This window comes from Mytilus californianus, unplaced genomic scaffold, assembly GCF_021869535.1.
Source record: "Mytilus californianus isolate M0D057914Y unplaced genomic scaffold, xbMytCali1.0.p SCAF_3, whole genome shotgun sequence".
NCBI lineage: Eukaryota > Metazoa > Mollusca > Bivalvia > Mytilida > Mytilidae > Mytilus > Mytilus californianus.
Window position 1 is genome coordinate 110,527,595 of NW_026262679.1, and position 26,809 is coordinate 110,554,403.

The following is a 26,809-nucleotide window of genomic DNA, read 5'->3' on the forward strand; positions in this document are numbered from 1 at the left end:
TTGTACTGACGTTTGACTTTGTGATTATCTTTGTGCTGACGTTTGACTTTGTGATTAGCTATGTATTGACGTTTGTCTTTGCGATTAACTCTGTACTGACGTTTATCTTTGTGATTGACTTTGTACTGATGTTTGTCTGTGATTCACATTGTACTGACGTTTTTCTTTGTGATTCACTTTGTGCTGACGTTTGTCTTTGTGATTAACTTTGTGCTGACATATGTTGCTGTGATTAACTTTGTGCTGATGTTTGTCGTTGTGATTATCTTGGTGCTGACGTTTTTCTATGTGATTCACTTTATACAGACATAAGTCTTTGTGATGACGTTTGTCTTTGTGATTAACTTTGTGATGACTTTTGTCTTTGTGAATAACTTTGTACTGATGTTTGTCTTTGTTATTAACTTTGTTCTGACGTTAGTGTTTGTGAAAACCTTTGTGCTGACGCTTGTGTTTGTGATTCTCTTACTGCTGACATTAGTCTTTGTGATTAACTGGGTACTGATGTTCGGCTTTGAAATTAGCTTTGTACGGACGTTTGTCTTTATAATGACAATTGGCTGACGGTTGTCTTTGTAATTAACTTTGTGCTGACGTTTGTTTTTGTAATTCACTTTGTGCTGACGTTGTCTATGTGATGAAGTTTGTCTTTGTACAGACATTTGTCTTGGTGATGAAGTTTGTCTTGTGATTCACTTTGTGCTGACGTTTTTCTTTGTGAATAATATGATAAGGACGTTTATCTTTGTGATTAATTGTGTACTGACGTCTATCTTTGTGTGAATAAATTTGTGCTGACGTTTGACATTGTGAATAACTTTGTGATGACTTTTGACTTTGTGATTCACTTTGTGCTGACGATTATTCTGTGAATAAATTTGTGGTGATGTTTGTCTTCGTGATTAAATTTATACTGACGTTTTTGTTTTTGAATAATTTTGTACTGACGTTTGTCTTTGTGATTCACTATGTGCTGACGTTTTTGTTTTTGATGGGCTGTGTGCTGACCTTTGTCTCTCTGGGAATAGTTTTGTTTGACCTTTGTCTTTTTGAATGACTTTGTGTTAACGTTTGTCTTTGTAATTAATTGTGTACTGACGTTTGTCTTTGTGTTCAACCGTTTGCTGGCATTTAATTTTTGTTTGTATGAATCATGTGTGCTGACGCTGGAACAAATAAACAAAATGGTTGTGATAATATTTATATATCATAAATCCTTCCACGAGAAAGACTTGATTTTAATTAGGTTTTACGGAGCATGAAAATTATATAATTATTTATCTGATTTTGAAAAGAATACACGTTACATTTATTGGGTTGCAGTTCAATAGCTCCACAAGTTCATGAACACAAGTCGTAAATTCGACGTTACCATTTGTGTATCCATTACTTTATGTAGAATAGACTTTGACCAGTTGCTCTTGTAATTGTACTTGTTTGGTTTTAATAAGTCAATATATAATGAGACAAACGTAGCCACTTCTTGTAATAGATGCAATGATTTTTTATACTATAGACATTTGATATCAACCAATGAATAAAAAGAGATAAAATTAATGTGATAGCATCTCAACAGCACAAATACAACAAAAGAACAAAGAACAACAAGCATCTTAAGATTTTTAATGATATTTATTTATGTTAAAGTAAGACTTTTTTATGCAATGAAATAACCAGAAAACATTGACCAATCACGTCCAAGCATATATTCTCCACTTCGGTTGTCTTTCTTTATGAAAACCCTGTCTCCTCTCTTCAGTTGTAAGACGGCGTTGGCAGTTCCAGTCGAGTAATTGTTGCCAAAGAGTTTTTCTTTCATAACATCATTGACCCATAGCTCACAATGCAAGTACTTTGTAGCAGTTGATCTTATTGTAGCAGATATCATATAAAGTCCGTTCCTTGGTGGCGTAAATACTCCAGTACTAGACGAGTAATGTCCACCAACATTTGTCTTCACGGAGTCAAATTTTATGATTTGATTGAGTGGCGGAGTAAAATCCTTTGACAAAGTTGCAGTGAAAGCTGGGATAGACGTCTGACCTAAGAGAATATAATAAAGACAAAAAAATATGTTAGTTATTTTAGTATATTCTCGTATTTGATGATGCTTCTCCTGTGAAAACACATCGAAGATATCAGGCTTAAACTGCAATGTAAATTACTGATAATCATTTATATCGTGAATACCAATTTTCGAGAATTTAGGAAAAAGTGTATTTTGTGGTTTTGACAAATTTTGCAGGCAAGCTTTTTCGTCAAACTTTGATATATCAGGAAACGAATCATTTTTTGACTGATTTTAATCATTAGCTTGAAAACGAATACCTGGACCCCTCTTTTTTAAAATGACATTTGACTTGATTATGTATGACGATTACTTGTACCAATTTTTATGAAGAAATCACTAATGGTTTTTTTTTTAAATGGATAAATATACTGCAAAAAATCCCAGTTTTTCCTAAAATCATGAAAAAATAATAAACATTTGCTACTTCCAGAGAATTGTTACACAAACTTAGAATATGCTTATGTAAAGACGATATTCCAAATGTTTTTACAAGAAACTGCTTGTTATTATCTTTCGAAACAAAAAAGTTAGGTATGCCTGCTCAAAGGATGAAAATGTCCAATAAACCGAAATTTTGAGTAAATGTCTAAAATTTCGACACTATTTATCACTAAAAGTAGCACATGAAGGTATATTTTTCATTACATATTTGAATTGACTGTGTAAAGAATAGCTTGTATGCAAAATCATAAAAATAAAGATATCACCGTGGGATCAAAACTGTATCGTATGCTCTTAATTAAACTCAAGCAAATGGTTCCAAATACTTAAGTTTTATTAAAGTTATAAGCACTAAAATAAATGATCAAATTGCATTCATTGATACAAAAAATTAAAATAATAAATACGATTAGTCTAACATGTAATTCAAACGTAGCAAACTGACTACAGTATCTGTGTTTTTTTTTAAACGATTCTAAGATGTGTATAACAAGTGCAACATGCATATATAGAAGGATATGACATTCTGGTGGATCAAACCAGTTTAAAAGTTTATATGCCAGACGTTTTGCGATTCTCATGCCTTATATTACGTCGCGATGTTTTCTAAAGAATACACTGTATGTATATGCCGGTTGGACTAGTGGTAAGGGATGATCAAATCAAGCAATACTTTTAATTTTTGTCTTTTTTAGATGTTAGGTAATACATATACAAATCTGATGAGACAAGTCATTTCAAACGGGTTTTTTACAGTCACTGTTATCAGGTTGTGCTGTTACACGAGTTTAAGGGGGTGGTGTAAACACATACAACCTACTTCTTAATTCGTGTACGATGTCTATAATTTTATATAATTACGTACTTCAATTCGACGATCTTAGATCGAAGTGATTTAATAATTTAGATTTCTGAGATTATTTATATGGAATCAACTATTAGAACATAAGTATATGTTTTATAAAACCCGAATGATAATTCCAATACACAAGGAAATAATACAAAGGCCAAGCATATGGTAGAAATATTTCGATATTCTACACATATGTTCAATTTTAAATTCATTTTTTTATTACTCTTGATATTCTCTCTGTATTGTGTAGAACAACGATACTGCTAAATGTACAACTAATTACCTGCTCCAAAGTCTCCACTTTTCTTTATTTTGAAGATAATGTTTTTTAAATCTTCAATTATCTCTTGTTCTGTTTGATAGAAAAAAAAATCACAACTTTAATAGCTAATAAGAAGGAGAATTTTGTTAATAAATATATTTGACAATGCTTTATAAACGTGTTTGCCATTCTTATCATGGAAGAAACAAATAAACAAAAAAACAAGATAGATGTAAATTCCAAAAAGAATGTATAGCAATTTTGCTTTATAAAATAAAAAATAAGGAGATATGGTTTGATTGCCAATTAGACAACTGTCCACAAAAGTTTAGATGAAGTCGATGTAAGCAATTATAGCAACCGTACGGCATTCAACAATGAGAAAAACCCATACCGTATAGTCAGCTATAAAAGACCATTTATGAATTTACAAATTCATAAACTGGGCCAAATTTGATACTTGTTATTTCTGACGTATTGTTAGTCTTTACTGTTGGATTTGTGTGTGCGAATTTTATAGTAATGCACAAGAAACGATCTATAATGATAAAGGAAATGTGAGATATACAAGACATTGACCCTGCAATACAATTTAATAAAAAATAGACATAAGTCAGTTGTAATGTAGCATTCTACGACACCTTTTCATAAAATTATTATTCATATGTTATTCATCTAGCTGAACTAATTAGTTTTCAATCATGAAAATACTTGCAAAACCGCACATGAGGTACACATTTATATCGATATTGCATTTATAGGTCCGTTGTTATAATTATGTTCATGATGTTTATAACAGTTAAGAGACGTGAACATGACAAACAATTGAAGAAGAAACGACATTAAAGGGAACCAGTGTAATCCCTGTACATAAGCTATTAATCGAGTTCGAAAGTGTCTGCAGCAAGTTAAGACGACAATGTGTCTTTCATCTTTTGTTAGTTGTATGTGTGCATCGTTCCGATTTGAGTTTAAACCTTTCCAACTGATTTTAACAGTTTGTTCTTAAATTTTGCTGTTACACTACTGTCCCATGATAGGAAAAGACTAAGCGCTCGCAGACATGTTTAACATTGCCACATTCTGTATGTGCCTGTCCCAAGCCAAGAGCCTGTAATTCAGTGAATGTCGTTGGTTACTGTTTGTCATATTTGTTATATCATAAATAAAGCCGTTGGTTTTCTGGTATGAATTGTTTTACATTTAGCCATGTCGATGTCTTTCATGGCTAACTAGACGGTATGGGTCTTGCTAATTGTTGACGACCATATGGGGACCTATAGATGCTTACATCCACGTCATTTGGTCTCTGGTGGGTAGTTCTCATTGGCAATCATACCACATCATCTCCTTTTTTTACATTGTTAGTTAATACTGACATTTGTGAATTACATTGGAGTTTAGAACATATGTTTTTTAATACTCGTATCATTCTTTTTTATCGTTTGACTGTTTAGATAATAATTGACCTATACTTACTATTGCACTGAACAAGATTTCCATTCCAAAACAAACTTGCCAGGAGAACACCAAAAATCATGTCTGCAGTTGTATTATCTCAGCTCAGACAACAAAAACATAGAGCTTTTTTCAAACTATTAAAAATTCTCTTTGAGGTATAGAATTGTAGCAGCTGTTAAGGAATATAATATGATTGAATGTTAACCTATGGACATTGCGTGATGCATAACTTGTCAATATTTCAGTCGTGTTTTGCTCAAAGTTTTGTTAAAATACCTGTCCAACGAAAAATAACGTACAAATAAACAAAGATTGAAGCTTTTGCTAGATGGTTTGAATTTTCATATCACGAATGGGCATGAAATGGATTTTGATGTCCTTTAAAATATGAATTATTTTTCTTGTCAAAGTTGATGTATCTAAATCAGGCGAAATGATAGATAAAATTTTACAAAACAAACGACTTAAATTCCTTTGAAAATTAAACCTGTAAAGCAGCGGGCCCATTCGATGTCTACAACTACATGATTTTTACCCATTACTTATAAAATTGTAATCAGCTATTTAGTCGTAAAACGTAAAAAGTTGTGCTAGTATAATTTTTCGCCGATTCTTGCCGATTTTTGTTTAACAACAAGCCTTCGTCACTTTATCAATATTCGCAAATAAATAAATCTCTCACAGAAATGGAAAATAATAAACGGACAAGTGAAAATGTCTTAACAGTCATTGATTGTTAAAGCTTTGATGACTTTTTTGTACATACTTTTCCCTAGAGATAAGAGTGACATCATCATGAATCACGTTTTAAGGTTAACAAAACCTTAAACTTACAAAGTGTCATTTCCACGTGTTAAGGAACAAGATGTAAATTACCAGACTTCATACAACCTTTGAAATCATGTACACACATGATTTAGCTTTATAATTTACGATGTATAAATACTATAATCAGTATTGATGATACGAATATACGAAAATATGACCAATTATCGGTAAATTAGTCAAAAATCGATGAGATCATAGACCGTTAAATTGCCAATTTCTGTAATTAACCGCGTTTACAGGTTCTACTCTGAGTATTTGACCAATGTTTGTAATACATTGGTTTATCATTTCTACTCAAAGTTACAGACTTTCGTTTCATGTATATGAATTTGAGCACTCCCGACGAGAAAAAAATCCATATCCGCATATGTTGCATCAGATAAGGTTTATATTCTAATTGTTAATTGTGTGTACCTCCGTAGTACGAAATTATGTACGGCATTATTGAATGATATTTTCGGTAGATATTCTGTGATTACATGGTATTCCATTCAAATATATATTATGTCTCGTTAAAAAGTAAAAAAAAAAGAAGCAAAGGACCAACAACATAAAAGAAAATCATTGAAAAAAAACCAAACAAACCAGCAAATATAGTTAAAAAAAAACTTTAAAAATTCAAGCTTCCTTATTCTAAAGGCAAAGCAAACGGCAAGTTTTTTTTTTGTACTGTTTTTGCACTTTAATGCTATTTCAAAACCATTGGGTAATGGAATGACTGAAAAAAAGTTTCATCCGAGAAAAGGTATCAAAAACAATCCCTTATCTTCTCAATATCATTGATATATATTCTGTACAGGATCAATGCTACTCCCATCGGACTTTTTATTTAATATGTTATTATCAGGCTTGTTCTATACTACTGACAAACATTGAATCTCAAGGAGCTTACACTGAAATATACATATCAACACGATGAATGTATACAAACAAGTAAAACCAGCACTGAGGACCAGAATGAACAAAACCAAGCACACATGAATCAATTTACTTTTTACTTCATGTTCAATAAAGATTTAATTGGAAAAAAGAAATAAAGAGACACCAGGGGGGAATGCAAATCTAAAGCCAAAGAAGGACAGACTATACAATGGACAAAATAATAGAACAACAGTACAAAGAAAACTGTAGATTGAGCAACACGAACCTAGTTAATAGCAAACACATATGCGCCAGAAGTTATGTGAAATGATGTCTATCTTTGATTACTTAAAAGGAGTTCGTGTTGCACTTGTTTTACTTTTTAATATTGTTCCTTGTGCATTTTAATTTTCTAATGCTTGTGGTGTTTCTACCGATAACAGTCTTGCATATCCCAAAAAAAGTGTTTCTATTTCACATTCGGTGAAGTTTAAGTGCAAGAAGTTTTACACGACCGAATTTTTTTATGTCTTAGGGTTGGAAAAGAGTCAATTACCAATCCGCGATTGCGCCCTCTGGGAGCTTTGGTGACCTTCTTTCACATCTTCATCATCTGCTAGGGTTGCATTACATTAGAACTATTCTTTTTTCACTGCCTGTTAAATTTCTAAACTTTTTGAGAGATTATGCACTTGACAAGGGATGAATAAATACATTTTCTCCAATATACATAATGGTCAGTATAATTTGTGATGTAGCTCTTTTCCGTCTTTTTAAGCAAGTTAGACCGGAAACTTTACATGATGAAAAGAGGTAATTCCTTCCATTTCAGTTTTCTAATAAAAGAATTGATTCAATCAACATCAGCAACGTTCTTCATCACAAGGAGGTAACATCTAAAATCCCACTTTATTTTCGAAATCAGTCTGTCCCTTTTGTATCCTACAGTTACACCAAAACCATTGCACCTAAAGTATTTAATTATAAGCAAGCATTGCAGGACCTAGATTTAGAAGAATACCTAAAAAAACCTCTGGCATGTGACTGTTCCCACTCGCCTTATATTTAAAGCCCCTCTGGCCATGTTATTACTGGGGATATAAACATAATTCGACGTGAACATCTCCGAAAGGTAATATCTCATGGTCTTAAGTTCAGAGAACCCCAACACATCAATTGGAACCATAACTTCAAAATAATTATAGTTTCCATTGAGGACTAAACCAGAGCATGGGCTAAACGAGAAGAAGTTGAACTGGAACCTTTGTCAGAATGGGTCAAAACAATCAGGTCTCTGATTAAACGTCGAACTCGAAAGTTGAAAAACTGTGTGAATGATCGACCAAAGTCCGTTTTCAGAGAATAGAAGCTGTAAAATGTCTATTATCTCTTCATGATCAAAATATGTTTGTTCCTGGGGACAAAGCTTCAAATAATATTGTCTTTGTATGTACATCGCACTACTACAAGTGTCTTGTAAAAGAATTAGGAATAAGTGAGCACTCAGGTACTTCCACATTAAAAAACACATCATTTGACAAGGATGAGATTTTGGCAAATCATAAGTCCTTCATGGCTTCAATGAACATTACATTGAACAGCAAATCTGATGACTTACCTTGTGTGTATTGGATATCCAACCTCACAAAATTCCGTACAAACAACGGTACATTGCCGGCTGATCTGCATGTTCTACAGAAGAATTGTCCATTAGATTGACAAAAAATCTGTCCGTAGTGAAAAAGGGTCTTCAGAAATACTGTGAAACTGTTAACTGGCGTAGTGGTATTAACCATATGAGGATTCTAAAAACTCTAAAGAACTTCTGGATAATTTAAAATCTCGATCTTTCTCTGAAATTAATTCTGTCAAAACTTTTGATTTTTCAACCCTGTATACCACCATTCCCCATGTGAAAATGAAAAATCGTCTAAAAGAATAATCCACAATTCTTTTCAATATACAAATGGTAGCATACGTTATAAATTTATTACTTTGGGATAACATACGGCATATTTTGTTAATAGTGAACGAAAAGGTAAAACATGCTACACAGAGGAACAAGTGATCAGTATGCTGGAGTTCTTATTGACTACATATTTGTTGAATTTGGAGGTAGACTTTTTCAAAAAATTGTCGGCATTGCTATGGGAACGAACTGTGCAGATCATTTACTTTTACATTCAGATATATTGATGATGTTTTTTCCATTACTAATTCAAAATTTTCTGATTGAGATCCATTAATATATCCTACAGAACTAGAAATTAAAGAAACAACAGACACGGCTTCCTCCGCCTCATTTTTAGACTTATACCTCGAACTTGACATAAGCGGTCATCTCAGTACCATAATCTATGACAAACGAGACGATTTTGATTCACTTTTTGCTGACGTTGTCTTTGTGATTGACTTTGTATTGACGTTTACCTTTGTGATTTACTTTGTGCTGACGTTTGTCTTCGTGATTAACTTTGTACTGACGTTTGTCTTTGTGAATCACATTGTGCTGACGTTTGTCTTTGTGATTAACTATGTACCGACATTTGACTTTTTAAATAGCGTTGTTCTGACGTTTGGCTTTGTAGATAAGTTTATGATGACGTTTTATTTTTAGATTAACTTTGTCCTTTTGTATCTTTAATCTTTGTGATAAATTTGTGTGCTGACATTCGTTTTTGATTTAATTTGTACTGGCAATTTTCTTTGTGTTTACCTGTGTGCTGACGTTTGTTTTTAGGATTAATTGTGTGCTGAAATTTGTCTTTGTGATTAACTTTGTGCTGACGTTTGGTTTTAGGATTAATTGTGTGCTGACGTTTGTCTTTGTGATTAACTTTGTGCTGACGTTTGTTTTTAGGATTAATTGTGTGCTGACGTTTGTCTTTGTGATTAACTTTGTGCCTACAATTGTCTTTGTGATTTATAACTGTGTGCTGACGTTTGTCCCTATTATAAACTTAATATTGATGTTTGTCTTTGTGATGAACCTTTTGCTGACGTTTGTGTTTGTGATTAACTTTGTACTGACGTTTTCTTTTGTCATCATCTTTGTGCTGACGTTTATCTTTGTGATTAATTGTGCACTGAAATTTGTCTTTGTGATTAACTTTGTGCTGACGTTTGTTTTTAGGATAAGTTGTGTGCTGACGTTTGTCTTTGTGATTAACTTTGTGCTGACGTTTGTTTTTAGGATTAATTGTGTGCTGACGTTTGTATTTGTGATTAACTTTGGGCTGACGTTTGACTTTGTGAATAAGTTTGTGCTGACGTTTGTCTTTGTGACTAACTTTGTACTGACGTTTGTCTTTGTGATAAACTATGTACCGACGACTGACTTTGTGAATAGCTTTGTACTGACGTTTGACCTTGTAGATACGTTTGTAATAACGTTTGTTTTTTAGATTAACATTGTCCTGACGTTTGTTTTTGTGATTACCTTTGTACTGACATTTGTCTTTGTGATTCATTTTGTACTGACGTTTGACTTTGTGATTATCTTTGTGCTGACGTTTGACTTTGTGATTAGCTATGTATTGACGTTTGTCTTTGCGATTAACTCTGTACTGACGTTTATCTTTGTGATTGACTTTGTACTGATGTTTGTCTGTGATTCACATTGTACTGACGTTTTTCTTTGTGATTCACTTTGTGCTGACGTTTGTCTTTGTGATTAACTTTGTGCTGACATATGTTGCTGTGATTAACTTTGTGCTGATGTTTGTCGTTGTGATTATCTTGGTGCTGACGTTTTTCTATGTGATTCACTTTATACAGACATAAGTCTTTGTGATGACGTTTGTCTTTGTGATTAACTTTGTGATGACTTTTGTCTTTGTGAATAACTTTGTACTGATGTTTGTCTTTGTTATTAACTTTGTTCTGACGTTAGTGTTTGTGAAAACCTTTGTGCTGACGCTTGTGTTTGTGATTCTCTTACTGCTGACATTAGTCTTTGTGATTAACTGGGTACTGATGTTTGGCTTTGAAATTAGCTTTGTACGGACGTTTGTCTTTATAATGACAATTGGCTGACGGTTGTCTTTGTAATTAACTTTGTGCTGACGTTTGTTTTTGTAATTCACTTTGTGCTGACGTTGTCTATGTGATGAAGTTTGTCTTTGTACAGACATTTGTCTTGGTGATGAAGTTTGTCTTTGTACAGACATTTGTCTTGGTGATGAAGTTTGTCTTGTGATTCACTTTGTGCTGACGTTTTTCTTTGTGAATAATATGATAAGGACGTTTATCTTTGTGATTAATTGTGTACTGACGTCTTTCTTTGTGTGAATAAATTTGTGCTGACGTTTGACATTGTGAATAACTTTGTGATGACTTTTGACTTTGTGATTCACTTTGTGCTGACGATTATTCTGTGAATAAATTTGTGGTGATGTTTGTCTTCGTGATTAAATTTATACTGACGTTTTTGTTTTTGAATAATTTTGTACTGACGTTTGTCTTTGTGATTCACTATGTGCTGACGTTTTTGTTTTTGATGGGCTGTGTGCTGACCTTTGTCTCTCTGGGAATAGTTTTGTTTGACCTTTGTCTTTTTGAATGACTTTGTGTTAACGTTTGTCTTTGTAATTAATTGTGTACTGACGTTTGTCTTTGTGTTCAACCGTTTGCTGGCATTTAATTTTTGTTTGTATGAATCATGTGTGCTGACGCTGGAACAAATAAACAAAATGGTTGTGATAATATTTATATATCATAAATCCTTCCACGAGAAAGACTTGATTTTAATTAGGTTTTACGGAGCATGAAAATTATATAATTATTTATCTGATTTTGAAAAGAATACACGTTACATTTATTGGGTTGCAGTTCAATAGCTCCACAAGTTCATGAACACAAGTCGTAAATTCGACGTTACCATTTGTGTATCCATTACTTTATGTAGAATAGACTTTGACCAGTTGCTCTTGTAATTGTACTTGTTTGGTTTTAATAAGTCAATATATAATGAGACAAACGTAGCCACTTCTTGTAATAGATGCAATGATTTTTTATACTATAGACATTTGATATCAACCAATGAATAAAAAGAGATAAAATTAATGTGATAGCATCTCAACAGCACAAATACAACAAAAGAACAAAGAACAACAAGCATCTTAAGATTTTTAATGACATTTATTTATGTTAAAGTAAGACTTTTTTATGCAATGAAATAACCAGAAAACATTGACCAATCACGTCCAAGCATATATTCTCCACTTCGGTTGTCTTTCTTTATGAAAACCCTGTCTCCTCTCTTCAGTTGTAAGACGGCGTTGGCAGTTCCAGTCGAGTAATTGTTGCCAAAGAGTTTTTCTTTCATAACATCATTGACCCATAGCTCACAATGCAAGTACTTTGTAGCAGTTGATCTTATTGTAGCAGATATCATATAAAGTCCGTTCCTTGGTGGCGTAAATACTCCAGTACTAGACGAGTAATGTCCACCAACATTTGTCTTCACGGAGTCAAATTTTATGATTTGATTGAGTGGCGGAGTAAAATCCTTTGACAAAGTTGCAGTGAAAGCTGGGATAGACGTCTGACCTAAGAGAATATAATAAAGACAAAAAAATATGTTAGTTATTTTAGTATATTCTCGTATTTGATGATGCTTCTCCTGTGAAAACACATCGAAGATATCAGGCTTAAACTGCAATGTAAATTACTGATAATCATTTATATCGTGAATACCAATTTTCGAGAATTTAGGAAAAAGTGTATTTTGTGGTTTTGACAAATTTTGCAGGCAAGCTTTTTCGTCAAACTTTGATATATCAGGAAACGAATCATTTTTTGACTGATTTTAATCATTAGCTTGAAAACGAATACCTGGACCCCTCTTTTTTAAAATGACATTTGACTTGATTATGTATGACGATTACTTGTACCAATTTTTATGAAGAAATCACTAATGGTTTTTTTTTAAATGGATAAATATACTGCAAAAAATCCCAGTTTTTCCTAAAATCATGAAAAAATGATAAACATTTGCTACTTCCAGAGAATTGTTACACAAACTTAGAATATGCTTATGTAAAGACGATATTCCAAATGTTTTTACAAGAAACTGCTTGTTATTATCTTTCGAAACAAAAAAGTTAGGTATGCCTGCTCAAAGGATGAAAATGTCCAATAAACCGAAATTTTGAGTAAATGTCTAAAATTTCGACACTATTTATCACTAAAAGTAGCACATGAAGGTATATTTTTCATTACATATTTGAATTGACTGTGTAAAGAATAGCTTGTATGCAAAATCATAAAAATAAAGATATCACCGTGGGATCAAAACTGTATCGTATGCTCTTAATTAAACTCAAGCAAATGGTTCCAAATACTTAAGTTTTATTAAAGTTATAAGCAATAAAATAAATGATCAAATTGCATTCATTGATACAAAAAATTAAAATAATAAATACGATTAGTCTAACATGTAATTCAAACGTAGCAACTGACTACAGTATCTGTGTTTTTTTTAAACGATTCTAAGATGTGTATAACAAGTGCAACATGCATATATAGAAGGATATGACATTCTGGTGGATCAAACCAGTTTAAAAGTTTATATGCCAGACGTTTTGCGATTCTCATGCCTTATATTACGTCGCGATGTTTTCTAAAGAATACACTGTATGTATATGCCGGTTGGACTAGTGGTAAGGGATGATCAAATCAAGCAATACTTTTAATTTTTGTCTTTTTTAGATGTTAGGTAATACATATACAAATCTGATGAGACAAGTCATTTCAAACGGGTTTTTTACAGTCACTGTTATCAGGTTGTGCTGTTACACGAGTTTAAGGGGGTGGTGTAAACACATACAACCTACTTCTTAATTCGTGTACGATGTCTATAATTTTATATAATTACGTACTTCAATTCGACGATCTTAGATCGAAGTGATTTAATAATTTAGATTTCTGAGATTATTTATATGGAATCAACTATTAGAACATAAGTATATGTTTTATAAAACCCGAATGATAATTCCAATACACAAGGAAATAATACAAAGGCCAAGCATATGGTAGAAATATTTCGATATTCTACACATATGTTCAATTTTAAATTCATTTTTTTATTACTCTTGATATTCTCTCTGTATTGTGTAGAACAACGATACTGCTAAATGTACAACTAATTACCTGCTCCAAAGTCTCCACTTTTCTTTATTTTGAAGATAATGTTTTTTAAATCTTCAATTATCTCTTGTTCTGTTTGATAGAAAAAAAAATCACAACTTTAATAGCTAATAAGAAGGAGAATTTTGTTAATAAATATATTTGACAATGCTTTATAAACGTGTTTGCCATTCTTATCATGGAAGAAACAAATAAACAAAAAAACAAGATAGATGTAAATTCCAAAAAGAATGTATAGCGATTTTGCTTTATAAAATAAAAAATAAGGAGATATGGTTTGATTGCCAATTAGACAACTGTCCTCAAAAGTTTAGATGAAGTCGATGTAAGCAATTATAGCAACCGTACGGCATTCAACAATGAGAAAAACCCATACCGTATAGTCAGCTATAAAAGACCATTTATGAATTTACAAATTCATAAACTGGGCCAAATTTGATACTTGTTATTTCTGACGTATTGTTAGTCTTTACTGTTGGATTTGTGTGTGCGAATTTTATAGTAATGCACAAGAAACGATCTATAATGATAAAGGAAATGTGAGATATACAAGACATTGACCCTGCAATACAATTTAATAAAAAATAGACATAAGTCAGTTGTAATGTAGCATTCTACGACACCTTTTCATAAAATTATTATTCATATGTTATTCATCTAGCTGAACTAATTAGTTTTCAATCATGAAAATACTTGCAAAACCGCACATGAGGTACACATTTATATCGATATTGCATTTATAGGTCCGTTGTTATAATTATGTTCATGATGTTTATAACAGTTAAGAGACGTGAACATGACAAACAATTGAAGAAGAAACGACATTAAAGGGAACCAGTGTAATCCCTGTACATAAGCTATTAATCGAGTTCGAAAGTGTCTGCAGCAAGTTAAGACGACAATGTGTCTTTCATCTTTTGTTAGTTGTATGTGTGCATCGTTCCGATTTGAGTTTAAACCTTTCCAACTGATTTTAACAGTTTGTTCTTAAATTTTGCTGTTACACTACTGTCCCATGATAGGAAAAGACTAAGCGCTCGCAGACATGTTTAACATTGCCACATTCTGTATGTGCCTGTCCCAAGCCAAGAGCCTGTAATTCAGTGAATGTCGTTGGTTACTGTTTGTCATATTTGTTATATCATAAATAAAGCCGTTGGTTTTCTGGTATGAATTGTTTTACATTAAGCCATGTCGATGTCTTTCATGGCTAACTAGACGGTATGGGTCTTGCTAATTGTTGACGACCATATGGGGACCTATAGATGCTTACATCCACGTCATTTGGTCTCTGGTGGGTAGTTCTAATTGGCAATCATACCACATCATCTCCTTTTTTTACATTGTTAGTTAATACTGACATTTGTGAATTACATTGGAGTTTAGAACATATGTTTTTTAATACTCGTATCATTCTTTTTTATCGTTTGACTGTTTAGATAATAATTGACCTATACTTACTATTGCACTGAACAAGATTTCCATTCCAAAACAAACTTGCCAGGAGAACACCAAAAATCATGTCTGCAGTTGTATTATCTCAGCTCAGACAACAAAAACATAGAGCTTTTTTCAAACTATTAAAAATTCTCTTTGAGGTATAGAATTGTAGCAGCTGTTAAGGAATATAATATGATTGAATGTTAACCTATGGACATTGCGTGATGCATAACTTGTCAATATTTCAGTCGTGTTTTGCTCAAAGTTTTGTTAAAATACCTGTCCAACGAAAAATAACGTACAAATAAACAAAGATTGAAGCTTTTGCTAGATGGTTTGAATTTTCATATCACGAATGGGCATGAAATGGATTTTGATGTCCTTTAAAATATGAATTATTTTTCTTGTCAAAGTTGATGTATCTAAATCAGGCGAAATGATAGATAAAATTTTACAAAACAAACGACTTAAATTCCTTTGAAAATTAAACCTGTAAAGCAGCGGGCCCATTCGATGTCTACAACTACATGATTTTTACCCATTACTTATAAAATTGTAATCAGCTATTTAGTCGTAAAACGTAAAAAGTTGTGCTAGTATAATTTTTCGCCGATTCTTGCCGATTTTTGTTTAACAACAAGCCTTCGTCACTTTATCAATATTCGCAAATAAATAAATCTCTCACAGAAATGGAAAATAATAAACGGACAAGTGAAAATGTCTTAACAGTCATTGATTGTTAAAGCTTTGATGACTTTTTTGTACATACTTTTCCCTAGAGATAAGAGTGACATCATCATGATTCACGTTTTAAGGTTAACAAAACCTTAAACTTACAAAGTGTCATTTCCACGTGTTAAGGAACAAGATGTAAATTACCAGACTTCATACAACCTTTGAAATCATGTACACACATGATTTAGCTTTATAATTTACGATGTATAAATACTATAATCAGTATTGATGATACGAATATACGAAAATATGACCAATTATCGGTAAATTAGTCAAAAATCGATGAGATCATAGACCGTTAAATTGCCAATTTCTGTAATTAACCGCGTTTACAGGTTCTACTCTGAGTATTTGACCAATGTTTGTAATACATTGGTTTATCATTTCTACTCAAAGTTACAGACTTTCGTTTCATGTATATGAATTTGAGCACTCCCGACGAGAAAAAAATCCATATCCGCATATGTTGCATCAGATAAGGTTTATATTCTAATTGTTAATTGTGTGTACCTCCGTTGTGCGAAATTATGTACGGCATTATTGAATGATATTTTCGGTAGATATTCTGTGATTACATGGTATTCCATTCAAATATATATTATGTCTCGTTAAAAAGTAAAAAAAAAAGAAGCAAAGGACCAACAACATAAAAGAAAATCATTGAAAAAAAACCAAACAAACCAGCAAATATAGTTAAAAAAAAACTTTAAAAATTCAAGCTTCCTTATTCTAAAGGCAAAGCAAACGGCAAGTTTTTTTTTGTACTGTTTTTGCACTTTAATGCTATTTCAAAACCATTGGGTAATGGAATGACTTAAAAAAGTTTCATCCGAGAAAAGGTATCAAAAACAATCCCTTATCTTCTCAATATCATTGATATATATTCTGTACAGGATCGATGCTACTGCCATCGGACTTTTTATTTAATATGTTATTATCAGGCTTGTTCTATACTACTGACAAACATTGAATCTCAAGGAGCTTACACTGAAATATACATATCAACACGATGAATGTATACAAACAAGTAAAACCAGCACTGAGGACCAGAATGAACAAAACCAAGCACACATGAATCAATGTACTTTTTACTTCATGTTCAATAAAGATTTAATTGGAAAAAAGAAATAAAGAGACACCAGGGGGGAATGCAAATCTAAAGCCAAAGAAGGACAGACTATACAATGGACAAAATAATAGAACAACAGTACAAAGAAAACTGTAGATTGAGCAACACGAACCTAGTTAATAGCAAACACATATGCGCCAGAAGTTATGTGAAATGATGTCTATCTTTGATTACTTAAAAGGAGTTCGTGTTGCACTTGTTTTACTTTTTAATATTGTTCCTTGTGCATTTTAATTTTCTAATGCTTGTGGTGTTTCTACCGATAACAGTCTTGCATATCCCAAAAAAAGTGTTTCTATTTCACATTCGGTGAAGTTTAAGTGCAAGAAGTTTTACACGACCGAATTTTTTTATGTCTTAGGGTTGGAAAAGAGTCAATTACCAATCCGCGATTGCGCCCTCTGGGAGCTTTGGTGACCTTCTTTCACATCTTCATCATCTGCTAGGGTTGCATTACATTAGAACTATTCTTTTTTCACTGCCTGTTAAATTTCTAAACTTTTTGAGAGATTATGCACTTGACAAGGGATGAATAAATACATTTTCTCCAATATACATAATGGTCAGTATAATTTGTGATGTAGCTCTTTTCCGTCTTTTTAAGCAAGTTAGACCGGAAACTTTACATGATGAAAAGAGGTAATTCCTTCCATTTCAGTTTTCTAATAAAAGAATTGATCCAATCAACATCAGCAACGTTCTTCATCACAAGGAGGTAACATCTAAAATCCCACGTTATTTTCGAAATCAGTCTGTCCCTTTTGTATCCTACAGTTACACCAAAACCATTGCACCTAAAGTATTTAATTATAAGCAAGCATTGCAGGACCTAGATTTAGAAGAATACCTAAAAAAACCTCTGGCATGTGACTGTTCCCACTCGCCTTATATTTAAAGCCCCTCTGGCCATGTTATTACTGGGGATATAAACATAATTCGACGTGAACATCTCCGAAAGGTAATATCTCATGGTCTTAAGTTCAGAGAACCCCAACACATCAATTGGAACCATAACTTCAAAATAATTATAGTTTCCATTGAGGACTAAACCAGAGCATGGGCTAAACGAGAAGAAGTTGAACTGGAACCTTTGTCAGAATGGGTCAAAACAATCAGGTCTCTGATTAAACGTCGAACTCGAAAGTTGAAAAACTGTGTGAATGATCGACCAAAGTCCGTTTTCAGAGAATAGAAGCTGTAAAATGTCTATTATCTCTTCATGATCAAAATATGTTTGTTCCTGGGGACAAAGCTTCAAATAATATTGTCTTTGTATGTACATCGCACTACTACAAGTGTCTTGTAAAAGAATTAGGAATAAGTGAGCACTCAGGTACTTCCACATTAAAAAACACATCATTTGACAAGGATGAGATTTTGGCAAATCATAAGTCCTTCATGGCTTCAATGAACATTACATTGAACAGCAAATCTGATGACTTACCTTGTGTGTATTGGATATCCAACCTCACAAAATTCCGTACAAACAACGGTACATTGCCGGCTGATCTGCATGTTCTACAGAAGAATTGTCCATTAGATTGACAAAAAATCTGTCCGTAGTGAAAAAGGGTCTTCAGAAATACTGTGAAACTGTTAACTGGCGTAGTGGTATTAACCATATGAGGATTCTAAAAACTCTAAAGAACTTCTGGATAATTTAAAATCTCGATCTTTCTCTGAAATTAATTCTATCAAAACTTTTGATTTTTCAACCCTGTATACCACCATTCCCCATGTGAAAATGAAAAATCGTCTAAAAGAATAATCCACAATTCTTTTCAATATACAAATGGTAGCATACGTTATAAATTTATTACTTTGGGATAACATACGGCATATTTTGTTAATAGTGAACGAAAAGGTAAAACATGCTACACAGAGGAACAAGTGATCAGTATGCTGGAGTTTTTATTGACTACATATTTGTTGAATTTGGAGGTAGACTTTTTCAAAAAATTGTCGGCATTGCTATGGGAACGAACTGTGCAGATCATTTACTTTTACATTCAGATATATTGATGATGTTTTTTCCATTACTAATTCAAAATTTTCTGATTGAGATCCATTAATATATCCTACAGAACTAGAAATTAAAGAAACAACAGACACGGCTTCCTCCGCCTCATTTTTAGACTTATACCTCGAACTTGACATAAGCAGTCATCTCAGTACCATAATCTATGACAAACGAGACGATTTTAATTTTAAAGTTATCAATTTCCCCCACCTTAGTAGCAATATACCAACTTCAGCCTGCATATTGGATATACATTTCCCAACTCATTCGGTATTCAAGAGATTGCAGCTGCTACTCAGACTTTATAAAACGTCACCAGTGTCTGAGCAGAAAGTTGATGAAGCGGGGTCATGTCAAAGAACGTCTTGTCCTTTTTTGAAAAAATCTCATCGGAAAATATGGAGACCTTGTTGATAAATATTCCGTATCAACTTCACAAATAATACATGATGGTCTTGAAGTATAGATTCTAGGTACTGACGTTGTTTATCGTTGTTTATCATCTTAATTACGTGTTATAGTGTTCTTTTATTTGTCTTTGTGAATTATTAATCTTTACTGTTTAGTCCATTTTTGGTAATATCCTTTTGGCGTGGCTCGGTACTTATACATCCCGTCATTGTGTTATTGTGCAATGGTCATTTTTTTTATTCTTGTCTTTCTTTTTTGCTTATGTGCTTTGTCTATATGCCATTTTGTTTTTCTTCGTTGACATATTTTTTTTTTATAGTGATTAAGATTATAACACAATGTTGACTGCTGTTCCCCTCTTTTTGACATTTGTACCTATTATGTATGTTTGTTTTGTTCACACATTGTTGTCAATATAATGGATTTTTATGCGACTGTCATACAAGTGAGAGGTTTAGCTAGCTATAAATAAAGGCAACAGTAGTATACCGCTGTTCCAAATTCATAAATCAATTGAGAAAAAACAAATCCGGGTTACAAACTAAAACTGAGGGAAACACATCAACTATAAGAGGAGAAAAACGACACAACAGAAACACTAAAATGCAACACACACAGAAACGAACTATAAGATAACAATAGCCATTTTCCTGACTTGGTACAGGACATTTTAAGAAAAAATGGTGGGTTGAACCTGGTTTTGTGGCTAGCCAAACCTCCCGCTTTAATGGCAATGTTAAATATAACACTAAAATGGCAACATTACATGACAGGACTACAATACAAATAAATGGAAGAACATACAGGACAGAGAAACACACAAATAAACAATACGATAGAACATTACGACAAGCTAATAGTTATTAAAGGTACCAGGCTTATGATTTATTACGCTAGACGCGTGTTTGTAAAACCAGGAAATAAGGAAATGTCTGTACCAAGTCAGGAATATGACAGTTGTTTTCCATTCGTTTGATGTGTTTGAGCTTATGGTTTTGCCATTTGATAAGGGACTTTGCGTTCTGAATTTTCCTTGGAGTTCGGTATTTTTATTATTTTACTTTTTTCAATAATGAAATACAACGATTCTTGATTAATATAGATCACTGAACAATTATTTTGAGATTCGTTCTATTTAATGTGGAATCAAATTATCCTCTTGTTTGCCACTGAATAAAGAGCTTCTCTAAATTTACCTACATCAGAAAACCCAAAACCAATAAATTTTAAGGCATAGTCTAAAACGAATTCGTTTATCAGCATGGATCTTTGCAATCAACTTCAACGTTATCACACGAGACATTCGGAAAAAACTTTCCTGTCATGTTTTGTTTCTTTTGAATACGCTTTTCACTGAAAGATTTTTTTGTTCAATATACATGTGTTTTTCAGATTAGCTCCAAATTATGACTCTCTGGGAATAAAAAATGTACCACGCCTTAAGATGTGTTATAAAATATCAACGTCAACATCTATTGGCTAATTTTGCCGAATTAAAAAAAATCATTTGACATTCATACAACTATAGGGACGTAATATATAAAAAATATCACTTGCAATATTGAATCACAAATCAATAATGGTCGTTTCTTTTCAAGTCAACACTTTAAATTTACAATTTAATATATCTGGGTAATCTGCTCACAATAAATATTCATAGAATTGATCAATTGGTCGCAAAGTTTCGTTCTAAAATTGTGCCAATCAAAACAGGATATTTGCTCCAATTCTTACAGTAATGAATTTTGTCTTTGTGATTTATTGTGCTGATGTTTGTCTTTGTGATTAACTTTGGACTGACATTTGTTTTTTTGATAAACTTTATACTGACGTTTGTCTTTGTGATTAACTTTGTGTTGACGTTTGTCTTTGTGATTAACCTTTTACTGACGTTTGTTTTTATAATTAATTATGTGCTGACTTTGTCTGTGCTTAACTTTGTGCTGACATTTGTCTTTGTGATTAATAATTGTGTGCTGACATTTTTCGTTGATTAACTTCGTCCTAAAATTTGTCTATGTGATAAACTGTGTGCTGACGTTTGTCCCTGTGATTAACTTTATGCTGATGTTTGTCTTTGTGATTAACTTTTTGCTGACGTTTGTGTTTGTGATTAACTTTGTACTGAAATTTATCTCTGTGATCAACTTTGTGCTGACGTTTATCTTTGTGATGAACTGTGTGCTGACATTTGTCTTTGTTATTAACTGTGATCTGGCGTTTACCTTTGATTAACTTTGTACTGACATTTGTCTTTGCGAATAACATTTTACTGACGTTTGTATTTGCGATTAACTTTGTAATGACTTTGTCTGTTATTAACTTTGTACTGACGTTTGTCTTTGTGATTAACTTTGTACTGAGGTTCATCTTTGTATATAACTTTGTACCGACGTTTGTCCTTTGATTAACTTCGTACTGAAGTTTGTCTTTGTGAATGTTTGTGTGCTAACCTTTGTCTTTCTGGGAATAGCTTTCATTGAGCTTTGACTTTGTGTATTACTGTGTGCTAACGTTTGTCGTTGTGATTAACTGTGTGCTGTCGTTTAATCTTTGTCTGAGTGAATAATGTATGCTGACGATGGAACAAATAAAAAAAGACGTATTACTACTAATGAATTAAAGATTCTTTTCACGAGAAAGACCTGATTATATAGGGTTTAACGAACATTCGTTATATTTCAAAAAGTATAAAAGATAGGCGAAAGATACCAAAGGAATATTCATTCTCATAAGTCGAAAACAAACTATCAATACCATGGAAAAAAAAATAAAATACGACCAAAAGACACAAAACACAATATAGAAAACTAAAGACTGTGTAACTAGAACCCCACCAAAAACCCGGGGGAAATCTCATGTGATCCAGAAGATTTTACTATCTATTGGGGTGCAGTTCTACATGTTCTATGATTTTTTTTGTAAAAAAAATATTGTAAAATCGGCCTTTTACGTATCTATTACTTTTTGAAGAATAGTCTTCTACCACTAGTTCTTGTAATTGTACTTGTAGGATTTTGATAAGACATATGTAGTTAAACAAATGTTGTTTATGCCTCTTCCTGCTATAGATGCAATGACTTTAGATACTTTAGACATTTGACATCAACTCATGAATCAAGAGACATAACATTAATGTTATAGCAATTCAACAATACTAAACAAAAAACAAAAAAACAATGGGCATCGTAGCATTTTTAAGGATATTTATTGATGCTAATAGGGACTTTTTTATGCAATAAAATAACCAGAAAACATTGACAAACCACGTCAAATCGTACTTTCTCCACTAGGGAAGTCGGGTTTTTTTTATGTAAAACCTGCCTCCTCTCTTCATTTGTAAGACGGCGTTTACAGTTCCTGTCGAAAAATTAGTGCCGAAGAGCTTTTCTTTCCTATCATCATTGCATGACCCATAGCTCACAATGAAAATACTGCGATGCGTATAATCTTAGTGTTGCAGATATCATATAAAGTCCGTTCCTTGGTGGCGTAAACATTCCAGTACTGGACGAGTAATGTCTACTAACATTTGTCTTCACGAAGTCAAATATTATGAACTGGTTGACTGCAGAGTGCAATGTAAATTCCTGATAATCGTTTACTTTCGTAGCTACCAATTATGAGAATTGAGGAAATATTGTATTTTGATGGAAACTGTATTTCGTGGTTTTGACAAATTTCCCTCTGCTGGTGGACTATCAGTCCCCGAGGGTATCATCAGCTCAGTAGTCAGTACTTCGGTACTGACATGATTTATAATAAACCTTTCTAAAATTGTCCATTAATAAATTTTGAAATTGTTAGAAACTAAGGTTTCATCTCCCTCAGGCAAAGTTGACCTTAGATGGATTGGGCTATTTTTTTAGGTACTTTTGGTTATATGGCTCTTCAACTGTTTAGGTTCTTATACATCCTTGGCTTTCAAATGTTCGGCTTTGAGCGTTCCTGATGAAGGTAAATCCAGAAAAGCGTTTCGGACGCACGAAATTTATAACGTGTTGTTTTCATTTATTATAAATATATTTATATATTTAAAATATTTAATTATGAATTCAATGTAACAATATACTGCATAGAGATGTATGAATGGAAAGATGTGTTAAGGATGTTCTCATGAGAATGATTGACACATACAAAGCAAGAGGTCAACATACAATTGTTTACTAAAGACATATATATTTTGCAAACACTACATGCAAATAAAGTTCTGCAAATTATAATATTCTTCAATATGTGGATACATTGGATGCAATAAATACTTAATTTATTACCTTAACTAAACCGAATCAACACTAAAATTTTGTCAAAAGCTATAAGCAATAAAATATAAGATCAACTTGCTTTAATCGATACAAAAATTAAAATAAGAAATAAGATTAAGCTTAACATGTGATTCGAACGTAGCAATCTGACTAGAGTATCTGTTTCCATTTTTTTTATTTTTTACATTCAAAGATGTGCATAACAAGTGCAACGTAGAAGGAAACAATATTCTAGTGGGTTAAACCATTTTCAGAGTTTACATTCAGACGTTGCGCGGGTGCTCATGCCCGATATTGAAACATATCGTCGCGATATTTTTAAAGAAAATATTGTATGCATATTCTCGTCTCGTGAGGATTGCAGCAAAGAACGATCGAATCAAGCTTTACTTTTACTTTTTTGCCTTTTGCGTAGATATACAGATCTGATGAGTCAAGCCTTTTACTGAATTTTACAGTTAAGTTTATCATTTTGTGCTGTTACACAACTATCAAAGTTTGAGGGGTTGAGGTTGGGTTGGGGGGGGGGGGGGCGAATAAAATCCGTACAAACCATCCCTTTGTACAATGTTTATAAATGTTTACAATTATGTACTTCAACTCGTAGATCTTAGATCGAAGAAATTAAATAATTAACTATTTTCAGCTTATTTATTTAATAGGAAAATATAAAAGTATACTATAATTTTTTTTTACAATTATTTGCAAATTTCATTACGGTATTATCCAAAATGTTAATTTCAATACAAAAAGGAATTTTACAATGGCGTACCATATCATAGAAATATTTCAATATTCGACACATATGTTCCATCTTAAATTCATTTCTTTTTATTACTCTTAATATTCTCATTGTTTTTTGTAGAACAATGACACTGCTAAATGTACCAATAATTACTCCTCCAACGCCAACACTTTTCTTTAGTTTGACGATAATGTTTTGAAAATCTTCAATTATCCATTGTTCTATTTGATAGAAAGAAATCATAACTTATGTTATGTGGCGTCTAAAAAAGAAGAAAGTTATAAATAATTATATTCTACTATGCTATGGCAATTTGTTTGGTAATCTTATTATGAAAGAAAAATATCAAAATAGACATAAATTCTTCAAAGAAGATATAGGTACATCTAAATAGCGATTTTGCTTTATTTACTGGACAAAAGTTGATACAAGTTTAATTTCTGACGGTTTTTAAAGGTTTCATCAAATTCGACATGTATTAGAAGCTATCTTGACTGATAAAGGAAATGTGAGATATATAGCAGAGTGACCCTGTATACAATTTAAGAAAAAAACTAGACATAAACTTGCCATGTAACATACTTCAATATCAAACTGCGAGTCTAGAGAGTATAGATGATGTTTAAATACTATGACTGGAAATTTGAAATCAACATCAAAGTTCGTAAATAATCGTAAAATAGCATATGCATTGTGTTAGTGGGGGGATTTTTTTTGGGGAGGAGGTTTATTGTTTAATTCCGTTTTATGTTTCGTTAATGACCTGCCAGGTTTATTAAAATCTCTGATAATAGGCTTCATAAATAAATACAAATCGAGAAAAATAAAAACATATATATATGACACTTTTCATAAAGTTATATGTTGTTCAACTAGCTGATTTGATTAGTTTTTGGTATATAAAAAAATAGATGCAAAGGCGCAAATGACGTACAAAATGAAATATATATTGCATTAATATGTCCATTTGTTATGATTATGTTTATTGCTATTTTGAGACGTGAAATTGACAAACAATCGAAGAAGAAACGGCATTAAAGGTGCCAGTGTCACCCCTGTACATAAGCAATTGACCCTGTTTGAAAGTGTTTGCAGTAAATTAAGTCGACATTGCGTCTTTTGTCTCCTTTTAAGTTGCTTTTATGGCGCCGTTCCGATCTGAGTATAGCCCTTTACAACTGATTTTTACAGTTTCTTCTTATATTGTGCTGTTACACTACTGTTCCATGTTAGTCGAGGGTTGAGCACTTTCATACATGTTTAAGATTGCCACATTCGTTATAGGCCTGTCCCAAGCCAGGGCCCATTAACTCAGTGAATGTCGATGGTTGTTATATGTTATACATGTTTTATCATAAATCAAGCCGTTGGTTTTCTGATTTAAATTGCTTTACGTTTAGTCATGTCAAGGTCTTTCATAGCTTACTTTACCGTACGGATTTGCTAATTGCAGAAGGCCATATGGTAACCATAGTTGCTTACATCCACTTCATTTTGTGTCTGGTGGATCGTTCTCATTGACAATCATACCACATCAAATCCTTTTTACATTGTTAGTTCATAATGAAACTTAGAAATCACATTGGAGTTTAGGGCATATGTTTTTTATACTCGTATCTTTCTTTTTGATCATTTGATTGTTTAGAAAATAATTGATTTATACTTACTATTGCACTGAACAAGATTTCCATAAATCAAACTTGCAATGAGAACACTAAAAATCATGTCTGCAATATTATCTCAGCGCAGACAACAAAACATAGACCCTTTTCCTAACCATTTAACAAACTCTTTTAGGTATAGAATTGTAGCAGCTGTTAAGGAATATGATATGATTGCATGTTAACTTACGGACATTGCATAAAATTTTAACTTATCATCCGGGTGTTGCTAAACGTTTTGTAAAAATACCTGTTCATAGGAAAATAAGGTACAAATAAACAAAGACTAAAACCATTGACAGATGGTTTGAATTTACATATCACGATATGCATGAAATTGACGTCCTTAAAAACATAATTCATTTTTTTGTCAAAATTGATGTTTCTAAATCGACTGAAACTTTATATGAAATCTGCAAAGCTGTGGGCCCATCCGATGTTTGCAACTATATTATTTTTACCCAATACTTATAAAAT

At 32.5% G+C, this 26,809-nt stretch overlaps 1 protein-coding gene across 4 annotated transcripts; it reads right to left on the reverse strand.

Moving 5' to 3' along the window:
- Window positions 1-1,607: 1,607 nt before the first annotated feature.
- On the reverse strand, window positions 1,608-26,429 carry LOC127735787 (complement C1q subcomponent subunit C-like). 4 transcript variants are annotated; one of them, XM_052246108.1, is made up of 3 exons: window positions 26,339-26,423; window positions 3,649-3,717; window positions 1,608-2,043 (listed from the first exon to the last, which is right to left on the reverse strand). In XM_052246108.1, exons 1-3 carry the CDS (start codon window positions 26,394-26,396, stop codon window positions 1,658-1,660), a joined length of 513 nt encoding a protein of 170 aa, XP_052102068.1. In that variant the 5' UTR covers window positions 26,397-26,423; the 3' UTR covers window positions 1,608-1,657. The 4 variants fall into 4 exon arrangements, with proteins under 4 accessions (XP_052102068.1, XP_052102066.1, XP_052102067.1 ...); XM_052246106.1 differs by lacking the exon at window positions 26,339-26,423 and adding an exon at window positions 5,107-5,268; XM_052246107.1 differs by lacking the exons at window positions 1,608-2,043; window positions 3,649-3,717 and adding exons at window positions 11,894-12,327; window positions 13,930-13,998 and having other exon boundaries at window positions 26,339-26,429.
- Between the last annotated feature and the right edge of the window lie 380 nt (window positions 26,430-26,809).